This window comes from Solanum lycopersicum, chromosome 8 (assembly GCF_036512215.1).
Source record: "Solanum lycopersicum chromosome 8, SLM_r2.1".
Taxonomy (NCBI): Eukaryota; Viridiplantae; Streptophyta; class Magnoliopsida; order Solanales; family Solanaceae; genus Solanum; species Solanum lycopersicum.
Genome location: NC_090807.1, coordinates 58,584,122 through 58,602,088, shown reverse-complemented (window position 1 = coordinate 58,602,088; position 17,967 = coordinate 58,584,122). Strand labels below are relative to the sequence as shown.

The following is a 17,967-nucleotide window of genomic DNA, read 5'->3' as shown; positions in this document are numbered from 1 at the left end:
AAAGAGCTTGGAGACGAGAAGAAAGCATTGATGTTCAAATCTTGCAAATTGTTTTGCAGTTATGCCCTTGTAGTTTAGAATATTACAAATTTTGTAATATTCAAAACGGACAAGGGCCTAAAATATCGTTAAAGTATTGAAAATGGTACAAAATTATCTTTCATCCACCTATTGGCTTCAAAATGCCCTTTTCATCCATCTATTGGCTCCAAAATACCATTATCATCCACCTTAAGGTTCAAAATTGACCATTTTTTAATTGTTTTAAAATTAAACTCTTTAAATATTTTTTTAAATACCGGACGTTGAACTATTAATTATAATTTTAATTTATAATATAATTTATAAACCAATCCAGTACTCACTCATTACTAACTTAATCTCACTCAATCAATAATTCAATTATAATATCAAAATAGTCATAAACACTACTAAAACATGATGAAATTATAGATTACTGAAAATGACATTCAAAATTATTCGAGTCCGAATCGAAGCCCCAATTAAATTTAGGTTGAGGCGCTTATTTAGGAGGACACTTTCTTTCAAAATTGAATTAGAAATTTATGATTAAAGGTAAAGAAATAATACATCCCGAATTAATTCATGCATTTTTTTTAAATATAATTTTATAAATATTTATGATTTATTTTAAAACCTTTAGTATATTATTTTGAAAAAAATTTACCTATAAGTAACATCACATAATTGAGACGTAAGAATAATTAAGATGAACATGGTCAGACTTTAAGTTTATCGGTGATTTTTATGTACCCACTTGAATGTATGATAATTTACTTCTATATTTTTAAAAAACACTCAATTGGCAGTATCTTACATTAATAACGTGACCGGTTCATTAATTTAGAGGGATTTAATTAGTAATGGGTGAGTAGTGTATTGATTTATAAATTACACTAATAAGTTAAATTATAACAAATAGTTGAGCGCCACGTATTTTAAAAAATATTTAAATAGATTAAATATAAAACCGTTAAATAAGTGGTCAATTTTGAACCAAAAGGTGAATGACAAGGGTATTTTGGACCAATAGGTGGGTGGGAAGGGCATTTTGGAGCCAATAGGTGGATGAAGGGTAATTTTATACCATTTTCAATACTTTAAGGGTATTTTAGGCCCTTTTCCGTATTCAAAATCGACATACCACAGTAGTGATGGGAGACCTTGCTCGAATGATAAGCATGATGGCAAAAAATTACATATGTCGATCTATAGACCTACCTTGTATATTGGAACTATGTAAGAGTGTCGCATGAGAGGGTACTATTGTGCTATATTATTCATATGATTAAATCAAATTATACGACACATTATTGAAGACGACGCGAGCAAGTAAGGTAAATGATACTTGTCTCTAGGTATATAACCTATTTGAGTTTACAACTCATGTCGTTCATAGTATAGAATTTTTCAATATGACGGAATTTCACATGATTTTGAATTTTTAATAAAGTTTTAATGCCTAATTTAAGAATTTTGAAATGCATTTTACCTTTATATTTTATTTCGATGTATAATCGTGAAAGTTAATATGGATAAATACATTCAAATTTTATCGATATCTATGCGTATCATTTGATTTCTTTTAACTTTGTCTCATTTCATAAAAAATGGTTGTATGACATATATTAGCATGTGGAGGTATTTTAGCCATTTAACTGTTGTTTTATGACTGTGTATTGTTTATCCTAAATCAATTGGATATTTTTTTATGGAATTCAACTTATTATTTGTAAAGCTTAAATAGTTATATATTTGGGAGTCATCAAAGTCTCATGTCTCAATTTTTAATTGACTATTTCAATTTCGTCATAAAACTACAATAAACTAATCAATTCTTTATGATTGTAATTATGATTATTCATATCGAATGCATGCTTGAGACTATTAATTTATAAATTTCCATTTATAATGATATATTCGATTTAACAGTTGTATATAGAAAAAAAAAAAGTAATAGTGACAAAGGGTGGATCTATTCTTCTTCTATCCATCTTTACTTTTTTTTTTTTTATAATTGACTTGGCATACTCAAAGATAAATCTGGAGAACTATGAGGATATTCATTCGACCCTATATATATACATGGAGGTCTATTGTCTTGGAGATTTAAAATTTTGAAGTTCAAACCACAAATATTACATTTTAATTTTATTATACCATCGTTAAAAATTTTGTCACTGAACACACTCTTCAAAAAATAGCGTATATATACCCCGTAGAATAAAATATAAAATATCACAATTATAAAATGAAATATAAATAACTAGTACTTGGCAATAAAATATAAAGATATAAAATAAAGATTAATTTTAATTTCTCAAAATCAAAGAAGGAAAAATAGATGGAAGAATGATTCCTTAGTGAAGACAAACAAGATAGTGAACTTTCCTCACACCAAAAGTGTTTTTATTACCTAAACAAACTTATAAGATCATCCAATTGTCATGTGATGAGTTATTTTTTTTAATAATTAGGTTAAAAATTATTAATTTCATCATGGTTCACTAAAAATAAAGAAGACTAAATGTCAATTTTTATTAAGAAAATATTCGCGAATAGGTATGTTAAAGAGAAAAAAATATCGTTAGTCAAATATTTAAAAAATTGATGACGTGATTGAAATACAATTGGGCATGTGTTAAAAATGGTTTCGCAAAATCATTGCTAAAAAATAATAGCATGAATGAACCTTTTCTTGAACGGTAATTACATAAATGAGCCAATTTTTTAACAAATGATATAAATAAGCCTTTTCTGAAAGTTCGATGCATTTGAGTCTTTTTCCTTTAGTAAATATTCACTATTTTCTTTTGTATACACCGCTTTCCTAATAAAAAATAAAATAACATGACTTTGTTCTACTCACAATATTATAAGTAGGGGTGTGCAAAAATCGAACCGACCAATAAAGTGAATCGATAAAATGCTATTGGGTAATTGTTATTGGGTTATTGGGTTTTTAATGGGTTTAGAAAAAATAATTATTGGGTTATTGGGTCGGTTTCGGTTTTTCGTATTGGGTTATTGGGTAAATCGATAGCCCAATAAGATGATAGTTATTTACTACTTTATCCTTCCTCAATATTAAATATACATAATTTAATACATAAATAGATTCAATATTAACTTTTCAGGCTTTGTGATTTTTTTGTCAGAAAATTGGTGAGAACTTTGTTGATTATCTGGTAAATCAAGCAACTGTTCAAGATTGTCTCATTGAAATATTTTATTTTATTTTTAATTCTAGTTTGTAATTGTAGGCGATAACTTTTGCAAGTTTGTGAATGTTAGTAATTTGATCAACATTCAAAGTTTTCTATTATGTTTTGGCGGTAAGTTGGTAACATGTAATTATAACATACGTACTATTATATATTATTTGATTGACATTTTCTTATTGGGTTAACCGAAACCGAACCGATAACATAAAAAATCGATAAATCGATAAAAAAATTCTTATTGATTTGTTATTGGGTTAGCATATTTTAAAACCGAAAACCGATAAACCGAACCGATTATATGTAAAATCGAACCGAACCGACCGATGCACACCCCTAATTATAAGATTATTTCAACATGATTCTCTCAAACAATATTCACAATTATATTACCAAACAAAATATTTGTAATTGGATAATTATTAATTAATATATCGTTAAATTTGATGCTTATCGATAATTAATTAATATATTTTGATATCTTTACCTACATATAGCAATCAGAAAAGTTTGTTAGAATCTACTACAATTAGGTTAACTATATCAACCTTTTTCTTCACCATAAACACCAACTATCTCAAAAATATACTTGTTTTTTTATTTTAAAAAATAAAGTATAAAAGTTCTCTCAAAAGCATTTAACCTGCTATTTTTATATATTTAAGATTGTATGTTTTTGTTTTAAATTGGTAGTATTTAACATATTCTAATATTGGTTTTAACGTGCTAAAATAAACATGTATTATCATGCTAAAGTGGACTTCATAATCATTTATGCGATAGAATTAGAGCTTGATGAAAAGATTAGTTGAGATTTAGAGTCTGTTTGGCTCAGCTTAAAAGCTGGTCAAACTAACTTAAAAGCTGGTCAAACTGACTTATTTAGCTGTTTAACAATACTCAAAATAACTTATTAACAATACTCAAAATAACTTATTTTAAGCCAAAAATTAAAAGCTGTGGTAGGGGTGCTTTTTTTTTTTTTAAGCTTATAAGCTGTTTTAAGTTGACCACATTTTTATCTTTTTGCTCTTAATATTTTTATACAATCTCCAAATTACCCATATAACCCTAACATTTCTTTCTTCCATTTTTCCCTTTTCACGTTTGACATAACAATTTCAGCACTTTTATCCAAACGCATAACTGCTTATTTTAAAAATAAGTTTCAGCACTTTTAAAAATATTTTTTTAAAGCTGTTTTTATTAAGCCCATTCAAACGGACCCTTAATACGTGAAAGCATCAATTTAATAAAAAATAGGATCGCAATAGAGTTTTCCATCATGATTCAGCAACATATTAATGTTACTGATGTATTTTGGGTTGATGATATCTCAGTATATCAAGAATAATTTTACATGATCTGGTGATTATTGACATCGCTTTCACAAGACCTCCTCTTCCCGATCCCAATTCTTTGCTCAATCGATGAACAATAATAACTCTTTATTTGATATTATTTAGCCTTGAGCCTATTAGATAATATCAAATAATGAACCGGATAATAAATAAATATTAAATTCTCTATAGAGAAACTTTATAAAATGACTTTATTGTACCCTTTTTGAGTTATGAATAGTAACATTTTCAAAAAGCTAGCTTTCCCCCATTTATAAAAGCACAATCATGTACTATAAAGATAATATTCCTAATTATGGAGCACAAGGAAAAAGTTTTGGACAATCTATGACAATATTTATTAATATTCTTAATGTAAGTTATTCTTTTTTAAAAATAAATGAGCATATATGTTTATGTTGTATGCAATAAATACTAACGAAACTTCACATATTAAAAAATAATTTTAAATAAAAGAACTAAATTAAAATAAATGCTAAATTTAATCAATTGCTTATGTTCAGAAATAAGTTTATGCTTGATATTCAATTTAAGGAGAAAAAAATTGATGCAAGGGTTAGCTAGCTAACATTTGACTATATATTTTTTTGAAGCAAATTATAAAAACTTATCTTGAAAAATATTTTTAAATTTTAATTACACTCACAAAAATTCATTATTTTTAACTTAAAAAATGCATGTTTAAATAAAATTTTAAGTTCATTAAATTACATTTCAAAATATATGAGAAAAACTTAAATCGAATAAAAATAAATAGAATCGTGTGTCTAAGATTATTATTATTATAGATGGGAGACTAAATAAGGTTTAGATATTAACGACGTCGTTAAGTATCTCGATAGATGTGACCGTTAAAATCCCAGGTGTATTCAAAATTAGGAACACTCTATGAGCGGCGCGTGCTTTTCACCTTCCTCTTTCGTCTTTGTGCTGTTACAGTACTCTTCTCTCTTCTGCTTCAAATTTTGTCCTTTTCACTTTTTCTCTCTCTAAATCTTCATTTTCATCTCTCTCTAAATCTGAACCCCATTTCCTCAAAATCACACCCATTTTTGCCATTTCAATTTTCAAGCCCTAGAGGAGGTAAAACAGTGGAGAAATGGGTTGTGCTCAATCAAGAATAGATAACGAAGAATCAGTTTCAAGATGCAAAGATCGGAGAAACTTCATGAAAGAAGCTGTAAACTATAGAAACTTCTTTGCTGCTGCACATTCAGCTTATTCCATTGCTTTGAAGAACACTGGTGCTGCTTTGAGTGATTATGCGCAAGGTGAAACCCCACCTGAGCTGCCGCCGCCGGCTGTTAATGAGCCGCCGCCGCCACCACCACCGATGTCGAATATGGAAGCTAGCCCACTCCCACCACCCCCTCCTCCCCCACCGACTTTCTCACCTTTAACCCCACTTCAACGCTCTTTTACTATGCCTGAACTGTCGAAACCCAGAGGTAGGAAAATGAAAGGCATTGGTATTGATGAGCATGATGAGGAAATTGAGGAGGAGGAGGAGGAGGAGGAGGAAGAGGAAGGTGAAGGTTTGAAACTGAGAGAAAAGCGAAATGGACTGGGGTATGAGAGGCCTATGAAGGAGCCAGAGCCACCCCGGCCACCGGGTCCAGGGGAGTCGTGGGATTATTTCTTTGAGAATGTGGACACGGGACATTCATTAGAAGAAGTGGAGGAAGAAGAAGAAGAGGAGGAGGAGGAGGAGTTGAATGAAGAGAATATCCAAATTCAAAACAAAAGATTTGATAATATGGGTAGAAATGAGTATAGAGATGATCAGTTCAAGACACCAGAGAAGAAGGGGAAAGTGGAGAGTGAGGTTGAAGAGACTCCAACGGCAGATGAACCAGAGAGAGTCTTTAAGCATTCAAACACTGCGCCTTCTGAGATGAGAGGTGGAGTAGTAATGGGAGGTGGGAATGTTGTGTATGGTAACAATGCTGATTTCTTTAAAGTTTTAGGCGAGATTGATGATCACTTCCTTAAAGCTTCCGAGAATGCACAAGAGGTTTCAAAGATGCTTGAGGCTACTCGATTGCATTACCACTCAAACTTCGCTGATAATCGAGGTAATTTGATGTTTAGTCATACTTTAAGATGATATAGAATGGATAGATACCCTAATTGTTTTATCTTTCGGATGTTAGCACTGCAAAGTCCTGTTTTTTTGCTACTAAAAGAGAATGGGGATATGGTAAAAACACTCATATCAGTGACAGTTTGAACTCAGCTGGGTACAGGGACTTAGGCTTTTCCAATCTATTGTTTACTAATTTGTTTATTCACAGTATATCTACTTGTCTTATGGGAAACAAAAAGGAACCTGTTTCGATACAGTTAGTTTTTATGATCCAAGCATTTAACAACAGTGACCAGTGTTGTGAAAGGCGATCGCCTCGTCGCCAATGGCAAGAGGCAAGGCGAGGCAACCATTCATCGCCTTTTAGCTTTGTGGCGAGGCGATCTTCAAAAGGCGACGCTATGACGACAAAAGGCTAGAGGCAAGGGGCGAGAAAGGCTAGAAAGGTGTCGCCTTTTGTATTTTCTTAAAAAAAAGGCGACCAATCTAGGGTTATAAAAGTTAAAAGGTAATTTTAGGATTTTTGACTAGACTCCTCCAGCAACTAGCCAGGCTTTTCCAGTGACTTCAAAGTCTAACCAATACATATTTCTTCTTTTTTTGAGAAAGTTAACATAATACATATTTCTTTTTTTCTTCTTCAGACTTGAGTCACTTCTACCTTTGTTTTGACTTTTGTTCTTTTCTTTCTCATTCAAGTTCTAGACTTTTAGTATGTACTATCTATTTTTACTTTTTGAATTGAAAAAATTGTTAATATGTTATTGTTTGGTTATTTACATATGCAATTAAATATTTTAATTTTTTGGTATTAAAGGGTGCCGCACTTCAAAAAGGCGAGCGCCTCGCCGTTCACCTCGCCGTTCGCCTCGCCTCGTGGCGAGGCAGACCCTTGTCGCCTTTTATTGCCTTTCGACGTCCAAAACACTAAACAGCACAAAACTGAAGCAACAATGCTGTTTGATCTTATTAGATGTTATAGTGAATAGTCCTTTTTCTGCAGGACATATTGACCATGCAGCTAGGGTAATGCGAGTCATTACGTGGAACAAATCATTTAAGGGTGTACCGAATGGTGATGGTAGTAAGGATGATTATGACATCGACGAATATGAGACTCATGCCACTGTTTTGGACAAATTGCTGGCTTGGGAGAAGAAACTTTATGATGAAATGAAGGTGTTTACTGCTTCTTGTTCCTGTACTTTCTCTTTGCTAAATTATTGGATTTTGTATTTGAAATTTATGATTCATGTTTGAGATACGGGGTATAAGAAGCATGGTCACCAGATCCTCTGTTGCATATCAGATCCTACTCGGCTAGACTTGGAGAATAACCCCTATTATCTCCCCCACCCTTTGGGTAATTTCTGACATCAATGTGCGTCAACTTCAACATGCTTTTCCATTAAGGGAACTTCTTATATAGATATAGAAAGCAAATTACTAGGAAGGATGTAGCAAATGAAATGTGTGAATAAGATCCCGCTCAGAGTATATCTGGCAGAAAATTCAACCCTGCTATCTCCATCTAGTTAAAGATGCTGGAAGAGGAGGTTGCTGGTGCATTCACCCAGTCTATTTAAGTTGTGGCAAACTCAAAAAACTTGAGATCTTTGCAGTTTTATACATTAATCATTTGTACTTTGCAGTCTGCCCCCTAATTTTTTAAATCCTAGTTTGTATAAATGTCTGTTTAAAACACCACTATCATTGTGTCATCGTCCAAGCTACTCCGGGCATGCGCCCTGTGTTATCAAAGGCGTGCTTTAAGAGCGCTTAAGCCGAACGTGTTGAGCGCTTCACCTTGCTTTATGTGCGCTTCAATGTCGTCATCAAGGTTCTAAGGCAAACATTTCCTTGCCAATAAGCCTCGTATGAAGAAGTGACACTAAATAATTGATATTTCACTTTATCATAATTTTTTTTTCAATTTCTTTGGAAATATATTTATCATTCGTGTTTATAATTATTAGTCTTTGACTAAACGTATATGTATTCTTTTCTTCCTTTGCGCCTTTTTTCATTAAAGCCAACGCTTTATTTGCGCTTAAAGCCCTCACGGACCTTAGAGCTTATTTGCGCTTCTCGCCTTTGATAACACATGCCTAGTTGCATTCTGTACCTACAATTTCATACTGTTTCTCTCTGTAGCCTATCCTTCCTTTTGAGTTTAAGTTTCTATACAACTATTTGGTGTCTGTCTGTCTAGTGTCATGTCATTGACCTTCAATAATGGCATATTGTTCCTATTGTCCAAAAGCTGATGGTTTATGGAAGTGTTATTTTGTTGATTTCAATAGGCTGGTGAGCTTATAAAGCAAGAATATCAGAGGAAAGTTGCCTTGCTAAACAAGCTGAAGAAACGGAATGCTACCTTGGAATCACTGGAGAAGACAAAGGCTGCTGTTAGCCATTTGCATACGCGATATATAGTTGACATGCAGTCCTTGGATTCGACTGTTAGTGAAGTAAATGACATTCGTGACAAGCAGCTTTACCCTAAGCTGGCTGCTCTTGTTCAAGGGTAAGTTCTCATGTTCCTAATTGTTCCTCATAATGAAGATTACATTTTAATGCATGTGTTTCCAGTGGCCATTCTTTCTGGTCCACTAGGGACATTCTCATGTGTAATCTTCCAACTACCATCGTATATAGATTTTCTTTACCAGAAATTATTACATCTAGAAGCTGTTGCTACTATACCTGATTTAAAGGTCAGTCTTCTTTTTTAAGTCTTTGGAAATTGCGGTTTTTTAACAGAAGTTGTGTAATATTGAGAGTTGATCTGTTTCAGCATGCCAGTATTTTCCCTATATTATGATGGGAAAGGCAAATATTCTTATGTAAAAATGAAAGGAAGGCATGGAGCTAGCTAGTGTGGATTCATATCCGTGTGCTTACTCATCTCTTTTGGGGAGCTTCTTAGAGGTGTAAAACATCTAATTTAGAATTGTCTTTTAAGTGAAACACCTGCAAAGTCACCAACCATTTGAAGCTTTCTTTTAGGTGAAACCTTACACTTGAGTGATAATTTTGAAAGTTCTAGCATTTAGATGCTCGTCATCCTATTTTATCACAATATTGGTTAATGGTTCTGATATATATTTTTTGTTGATAAAGTAAGGTATTTCATTCACAAAAGAGCATCAAGAAGATGCATAGTTAAATCTTACAATGAAAGTAAAATTGACTAAAGAAAACCTATATAAAGAAAAAGGTAGTTCCTTTATAGTTTAGTCAATCTAAGACGAGGGAACCAATAAACTCCATAAATTGTTCGGTGTACTTTTGCACCTCTGCTTAATAATGGTTTTGATATTATTAAGCAATAGTTTGCTCTGTTAGTCTTCCTCAGAGGAACAATGGTCTTACTAACTAAGCTCCTATGACAAATTCTGATGACTAGATTTACTTACAAAAAAAAATTCAAAATTCTTACGAGTCAATGGTATGCAACCACTACTACTACTCTGCCTTAATCACAAAATTAGTGAGACACTTGGTCCTTTATCAAAAAATAAATAAATTACAAAATTATTCTTTTGAAGATCGAAGAAATTCCTGGCTGTATGATTTCTCACTGTCCAAATTGTGTATTATGACAACTCTACCCATCAAAATTTGACTCAACATTTGTCAGACAGTCCTCAAGTATTTCTGGCTTTCAAATGACATCTGTGTTACCAAAACACCTCAAACTAGTTTCTCCCGACCGTTTGATCCTGAAAAAGAAGCAAGCATGTGATTTAATTAAGGAGTGAAGGGTCACTTCGACTTCAAAACATATAAGAAAGAAAAAAAGAGGTCAAGTCATTGAACTGTCCGCATCTTTTATTCTTGGTCCACACCAATGGTCTCGAACCTTGATGTTCTTTCCTCTTCTGCTTGTTTGGCTTGATAGTGGCATTAAAATGAGAGTTAAAATGTATACCTTCTTATATCAATTCAAGAATGGCGGGGGTGGTCTTAGTGGTAAGAGCTTAGTGTGTGATATATGGATTATAGGCGCATGCCATGGATTTTTGAGGCCTTCTGCAGAAAAAAAGACTGTAATTTAAGCTGAGAAGGGTAGAGGGCCAGTCCATTATTACAACAATAACAACTATGCCTCAATTTTAAATAAGTTGAGGTTTGCTGCATGATTTCTGAGTGACCTTGTTACTCCATCTAAATGAACTCATCTCAGGCCAATATGATACAAAAAAAAATAATAGCACCCAAGGGTGTGTCCTAGTGGTCAATGAAGTGGGTAGAGAACTATGAGTTCCAATCCCAGTGGAGGCAAACACACTTAAGTGATTTCTTGAGGTCTGTACCAGTCGGGTTGAATAGAATTACCAGGTACATGTGCTTGGAACCGAGGTCTTTCTTGGGTGGACTCAAGTGGAGTTGTAATTGACTTTTGTCCTTATGGAGCACGATGTAATTGTAAGATATAAACACAAACGATTGGTGATTTCGCTAATTGAGTGGAATATAAGTTAGAAGTTTTCTTGAAGTTTCCTGCCACAAGAAAGAAGTTGTATATCTATCTATCTGGACCTGTTTTAGACACGGAACATTTGGAAATATCTTCTTTTCTGCTGTTTGTGATGGGTCCACCAATTCATTTATGAATCTCTGAAAGTTCATTATCGAAGAACGACAGTTCAATTCGTGCATTACTGTAGAGCCAGTATTAGTATGTGAGTCCTTGACCTGCCTCATATTAGTAGAATTGATTCATTTGGTTTTGCTTCGTGCATAATTCTTCCCTAGCTTTCAGCCTAGTGAATAGGATTCTTTTAAAGCTTATGATTCCTTCTTTCTTTAGCTTAAAACCCGTGTAAATACATTGTTATGCATATTTTCGGAATTTAGGAATCAAGTAGCATAGGTTTAGGTATTTACTTTTTGATATTCTAGCAGGCTGTCTTCTCCTTTTGTCCTCAATGATGAGTAATCTACATTAGCATACATATCCTTTCTAGGGCATCTGTGATGCTGTCTACTGATTTATGAAACAGATGGATTTCCTATCATCTGTATGTTCCAAATTTTGGGTGGGTTGGTATCAAGGAAAATGTTTTCCAATTTTTTCATGTTTGGTTGAATTAAATGTTATGGAAAATGTTTCCCAAATCAACTAATTTTCCTCCAATTTAAGGAAAATGACTTTCCTTAAATACTAATCCAAGATTCGACTCTTGATTCTCAATTCAAGGCACGACTCTCGACCTCAATTTGAGACCCAACTCCTTAGTTTCAGATTGAGATGGGGTCAAATCTTGAGTTAGGATTGAAGGTTGAATTCCAGGTCAAGTGTCGGGGTCGAGAAGAGGTTTTGAGTTGGGTATCAGGTTGTCAGGGGTCGGACTAGGTCTTGGGTCTCGGGCTGGAGTCAAGATTAGGTCTTGGGATCGTTTCTTCATTTGGGTCATGGTCAAGTCATGTCCTAGTTCAAATGTCGTGTTCGGAGCAGGGGGTCAGGTCTTGGATCGGCTAGGCAATGGGGGTTGGTTTTTAGTTTAATAACTATTTTCATAGAAGGTGTTTTTACTGTCTTGCCAAATAATATAAGATATTTTCTAAAAAAGTTTTTCATTCCTAAGTTGCTCAGACTCTTCACTTTTGAGGCCGCTCCCTTGTCGACACGACATGGGTGTGGGATCGGTGTCCGAATCGGTCAACGTGATTTGGGTACTTTGACCAAAATCGATGGGGAAAGTCTGGACAATTTTAATGATTCATATAATAAATACAAAAGCTAAGGTGAAATTGAAGAAAGTGGAATACCTTTTATCTAGAAATTTCTATATCACTCCTTTTCCTTTAATCTCCTTCCATGATTCTTCTCAAGTTCTCCTCATAATATCTCATAATCTAGGTTTTTATAGCTCTATTTATAGATATTTTAATTATTTTTAGGTAAATCCCCACACCCGTATCCATATATGGATCGATATCCCCGAATCTCAAAAACTAGATCACGAATGATTCGGCCTCTAGATCCCCACCCGTATCGGACACCCGCACCCAAGTCCGAGCAACTTAGTTTTATTCTCCAATCATATTGTATTTCCATTCATCAACCAAACATGAAAAAATAAGTTAGAAACCAACTTATTTTCCTAGAAAACATTTTCCTTCCTACCAAACACACCCTAGACACAAGCACAAGAAGTACCAATTTTTTTGAATTAGTAGTTTCTTGGTTGCCCCTCTATATATATCCATGTACCTTTTTGTGGTATATATTCCCCGAAGGGTTGGTTTTGAATGTTATTTCTTCTTCTGTGCAGCTGCTTTGCTGGGACTATGGATTTGTATAAATTCTGCCTAGTAGTACATAATATTTGGTAATGATATAAAGGGTCACGCCACCATATGACATAGTTGCAATTAAAAAAAACTAGATACTATTAATAATAACATGAAAAGTAAAAAACAATTTAATAATTTATTAAACATATATTAAACAATATAATTGTTACACTGTAATTGTTAATTAATCATAACACTCCCTTTGTGCCAATTTATTTGATTATTTAGTCTCAAAAGGAATATCACTTTCTATAATTAGAAATAATTTAACTTTAAAATACTTCTTTTATGCTTATGAAATAATGATTCATAATCCTACAAATATCTAAAGTTTGTAAGTCAAACGTGCCGAGTATCAGCTTTTGCTTTTCCTTTGCAGGATGGTTAGCATGTGGGAATTCATGTTTAGTCATCACAAGAACCAGCTGCAGTTGGCTACTGATCTCAAAGCCATTGAAATCTCTGGGTTCCCCTTGGAAACAAGCAAACATCATCATGAACGTACGATCCAGCTTGGTAATGTTATCAAGGAATGGCATGATCATTTTGACAACCTTGTGAAAAATCAAAAGCTATACATCCAAACACTCCACAGCTGGTTGAAGCTAAATCTCATACCCATTGAAAGCAGCCTAAAAGAAAAGATCTCGTCGCCTCCTCGAGCACAGAGTCCCCCAATTCAAGCCCTTCTCCACTCCTGGCAGGAACTTCTTGAGAAGCTGCCTGATGAGCTCGCCAGAAGTGCCATTGCTTCCTTTGAAGCAGTGATAAGGACCATCATTATTCATCAGGAGGAAGAGATGAAGCTGAAGGATAAGTGTGAGGAAACAAAAAAGGAGTACATACGCAAAAGGCAAGCATTTGAAGATTGGTATCAAAAGTATATGCAACGTAGAACTCCACCCGATATGACAGATCCCGATAGAGCTGCAGACTCCAACCCAAAAGATCCTGTTGTGGAAAAGCAGTTGCTTGTGGACACATTGAAGAAGAGGTTGGACGAGGAGACAGAAGCTCACCAGAGGCTCTGCATTCAAGTTAGGGAGAAGTCATTAGGGAGTCTCAAGATCCGGTTGCCTGAACTATTCCGAGTCATGTCAGAATATTCTTATGCATGTCTAGAGGCTTATGGTCGATTAAGATTGATCGTACAGTCGCAGCACTCAAACGGGAGTTCATAAGGGTCTTAGGCTCTCCTCTCTTTGCCCCTTTTTGATGTTGTTGTGATCTCTTGTAGTAACTAGTAAATGTGAAGTGTAAGTTATTCCTGGATAATGTTTTATGTATTGCTGATGTTTTGCCATGTATTGTATGAAAAGCGGCATCTTGATTTGTTTATCGACCTCATGAACAGCAGCATATATTTGACTGTACTGATGTTTCTTGGAGTCTCAAAACATATGGGAAAGTCCCATTTCAGCACTTTGCAATATTTTCGTGCATAATATTTGAAATTTAGTTATTTGAGTTTAAGTTATATGCACAATCAGTTACATTATCAAGTCATCTTTACCTATCGAAGAAGGTAATGAGTCTTATTTTTAAGTTTTGATGAGGTTTACTTATAAATTTATGTTTTGAACATTACAAATTTTACATTTTTTGTAGACATTTTTCTTAGTGACCTGCTAGTGTAAAAAGTTTATTATATTGATATATACATTAAACTAGTTTGAGATTGGTGGAAGGGGGCTGGTGTATACATACATACATTACAAATGTGTGTTCACCTTAGTTATTTGGGTCCCTATCTTACAAAAACTCGTATCTGTGCCCGAACCAGCAGTCATATTGTTGGTTTTACCAATAAATTACGATGCGTGAGAATTCGAATTAGTCCAGTTTCAATGTTAATATCGAGTGATATTTATGATGCTGAGTAGCTGGTACGACGCACGAAAATGCGGAGTAGTCGACCTTCAATGTAGATATAAATCGTCTTTCATGAATCTCTTTGCATGAATCCGAATTAGTAAAGCTCCGATGCAGATATCAGACAACGATCGAGAAAAAAGAGATTCTCTGTAAATTTTCACCTAAAAGTTTTCGGATGGCTTCAAAGATTATTTTATATCACAAAACAAATTTATTAAATTCTATTGATAAATTCATAACAACAAATCAGAGTGGCGCAGCGGAAGCGTGGTGGGCCCATAACCCACAGGTCCCAGGATCGAAACCTGGCTCTGATATATATTTAGGGTGGCTTCCAGCGTCTCTTTTTTTTTTCTTCGAAAAATGTATTTATCGATATTAAATTTCTTAGAAACACACAATAAATTTTGTGAGCTCAGAACTAAAGTTTTGTCTACCAAATCTTGTATAACTTATACAAAAATTAATTATATGAATAAGTTAGCCTCTTTACAATAGTGTATTTGTTTTCACATTAAACAATTTAAATGGATGCAAGGCATTACTATAAGGTGTTCCATTGACAAAAGGAATTTATGCATTATTACATATCATGTCCTCACATGGAGCGGTAACATAGACGGTCAGGATTCATATAGTCAATTCCAACTAGTTTGCGATTGAGGCACAATTCTTTTATCAATATAGTCAATTAAACTCATCAACTTGCTTAGTGGTGGTGGCTGCAGTTCTTACATCCTGTTCCTTTGTTTTGATTCTTTAACTCAACTCCAGCTACCAAAAAGAATGCAGTGTGTCTGAAAATCAAACAAAATGTAACGTTGCAAAGGCGAATCAACAATGTACATACATAGTTTAGATGACATTAGCTTATCATATATATACCTAAAAAAGTTGATCATTTTAGTTTTGGAATCTTCATCAATATCTGCAGCACTGTCTAATGCTTGTTGCATATGGTGTAACCATCTCTCTGCTGCTTTATGAGTTACTGGAAACGTGCGGTGGCGTCCAATCAATGCTGTATGGCCTGCATAAAGCTCAAATAAACACTACAAATGAAAGTTTCTCAAAGCTATCTTGCTGACAGTTTCATACTCTCTTGCACAGCTAATTCAAAAGGTAACTAATTTTCATTCTTGAAATGTTCCAGACACTAAAAAAAAGGGATTCAGTACTTAGGTTTCGTTTCGTTGTTGGCTAGAATTATGCAGGTATTAGTTATGCAAGATTTAGTAATATAATACGTAGATTTTCCCTTGTAACTTATACATGTAATAGCTATGCGGGATTGTAAACTGATAACAACAGGTCGTACTTGATGTGCTGAATTTTAAACAAATGCTACCAAATGTGGTGTACTAATTTAATACATGAATATAATTCACTTCCTAACCAACAATCAAACAACCCCGGCTCTTAGTGTTGTTCAACAGACAGTGTGGTGCTAATAGCACTTTTTCTGTTCAACATAAACCTTGAGGATACTAAAAAAAGGGAACCATTTGGAGAAAACGCTTCATTTCGTTTGCAAATAATCTTTTATCATAGCCCCAGGGGCGAGGGCTTTGGTCCAGTGATAAGAGCACAACGTATAATGTGTAGATTAATCACACGTCACCGGCTCAGAGTCAGCCATCGACAAAGACCAGATACTTATTTAACTGAATAAGGATAGAGGGGTGAGTCCATTTTTCGAATGATACATCACTAACCCTCGAAGATTTCTCGAAGAATAAGTTTACAATTGACACTGATATATATATATAACACCTAGAACATGAGAAGTATACAAACAAGGTCTTAAGAGAACTCTTCATTACCTTTCCTCTGTGAGTACAAATTAGGGCCTCCCATTCTTTGCACAAAAAACTCATACTGATTCCTAATGGCTTCTTCTTTATTTGAATTCGAAAAAATTGATCGAAACCACTCTTCCTCATCATCATACACCCTAATTTCAATTCCAAAAACAAGAGTCAAATTTCTACCCTCATCAAGGATAACAAAAAATAGATAGTAATATAATGTAGCAAATAGATAAACTCTATTCAGAAGATGTGTACGAACGAGATATCCAGCAACAAGAAGAAGGAAAAGGATTGAATAGAGGAACTCCCGAGCATTTGGCGATCTCAGATGTGTCGATATCATTGGTGACTCATTATTTCGATGAATCATTTCTTCGGATAGAAAAAGTCTATAAAAAACAAGCTCTCTATGTCCACAAAAGTTAGAAGTAGTAAGATAAGCATACAACTATTAATCTCTCTAGATTTCATTTGTAATATCGAACTTTTTTTAGATTTCCCTCTCGGTGGTATTAGTATTTCCATCGAAGCCCGACTAAGTCTGAATTTGCAACCAGGAAACCATACATTTGGGGGTAATGTGTTTTCTTAATAAGACGACTCCATAACTAAGGAGACTAAAACGCGAGATTGCTCTGATCAAAGATGAAGGAATACTTACCGCTCCGCCCAAACTTTCTCCATTAAAAAACACAGAAATTAATATAAACCTCCCTTTCACCTCCCCAAATAAACCAATAAAACAAAAATGTCAATTCAACAAAAGCCTCAAACTTTAATGTGTTCTCTATAATACCAATTTGAAGAAATTGTAGAGACATCTATATATTTGGGGATTGGGAATGAACCTGTTGTAGAAATTGGTAGATAGATTGATGAAAGTTTGAAGACCAAGTTTTTGAAAGAGATTAATCTCATCAACGGCAACTGCATCCTTTGGATCAACTCCACTCCACTCTGATGCCTTTTGCTCTAAAGATGCCATTTTTCTTCTCTGATGCTCCAATTTTTTCTTGGATACTAATTGGAGAGTGAAATTTTAGTAGCGTGAATTATTAATTTCATTTTTAAACTATTTAATAGTTATTTTAAGTACCTCTTTATTTAGCTATCTGAACTTGAATACTCTCTCGATCTTGCAATATGAATGAAATATATTTTTAGATTCTCATCAAATTTAGAATATTCTTTCGAATTTTTATCAAGAGTATATGTTTCTACTATAGTTTGAGACCAATGATTATGTCATGTTGTATATATATCGAGGTGTATTTAACGTTAATTAG

At 33.9% G+C, this 17,967-nt stretch overlaps 2 protein-coding genes and 1 non-coding gene across 3 annotated transcripts; 2 read left to right on the top strand and 1 right to left on the bottom strand.

The window, feature by feature from the left end:
- Positions 1–5,490: 5,490 nt before the first annotated feature.
- On the top strand, positions 5,491–14,333 carry LOC101255018 (protein ALTERED PHOSPHATE STARVATION RESPONSE 1). Its single transcript, XM_004245201.5, has 4 exons — positions 5,491–6,678; positions 7,693–7,868; positions 8,993–9,216; positions 13,375–14,333. The coding sequence occupies exons 1-4, from the start codon at positions 5,703–5,705 to the stop codon at positions 14,174–14,176; spliced, it is 2,178 nt and encodes a 725-aa protein (XP_004245249.1). The 5' UTR covers positions 5,491–5,702; the 3' UTR covers positions 14,177–14,333.
- Positions 14,334–15,115: 782 nt separating this feature from the next.
- Positions 15,116–15,187, top strand: TRNAM-CAU (transfer RNA methionine (anticodon CAU)). The gene has a single exon. It is a non-coding gene; the product is annotated as a tRNA-Met (tRNA).
- A 110-nt stretch (positions 15,188–15,297) lies between these two features.
- Positions 15,298–17,749, bottom strand: LOC101255906 (group 2 truncated hemoglobin 3-2-like). The gene is made up of 4 exons (XM_004245204.5): positions 17,530–17,749; positions 16,694–16,824; positions 15,756–15,900; positions 15,298–15,667 (listed from the first exon to the last, which is right to left on the bottom strand). Exons 1-4 carry the CDS (start codon positions 17,664–17,666, stop codon positions 15,580–15,582), a joined length of 501 nt encoding a protein of 166 aa, XP_004245252.1. The 5' UTR covers positions 17,667–17,749; the 3' UTR covers positions 15,298–15,579.
- Positions 17,750–17,967: the final 218 nt, after the last annotated feature.

Coding starts and splice junctions, on each gene's coding strand:
- LOC101255018 (XM_004245201.5), top strand. CDS start 5,703: ATGGGTTGTGCTCAATCAAGAATAGATAACGAAGAATCAGTTTCAAGA. Junction 6,679..7,692: donor AAACTTCGCTGATAATCGAG/GTAATTTGATGT, acceptor CTTTTTCTGCAG/GACATATTGACCATGCAGCT. Junction 7,869..8,992: donor AACTTTATGATGAAATGAAG/GTGTTTACTGCT, acceptor TGATTTCAATAG/GCTGGTGAGCTTATAAAGCA.
- LOC101255906 (XM_004245204.5), bottom strand. CDS start 17,666: ATGGCATCTTTAGAGCAAAAGGCATCAGAGTGGAGTGGAGTTGATCCA. Junction 15,901..16,693: donor TTTGTACTCACAGAGGAAAG/GTAATGAAGAGT, acceptor AGCTTTATGCAG/GCCATACAGCATTGATTGGA. Junction 15,668..15,755: donor AAAATGATCAACTTTTTTAG/GTATATATATGA, acceptor TTTGATTTTCAG/ACACACTGCATTCTTTTTGG.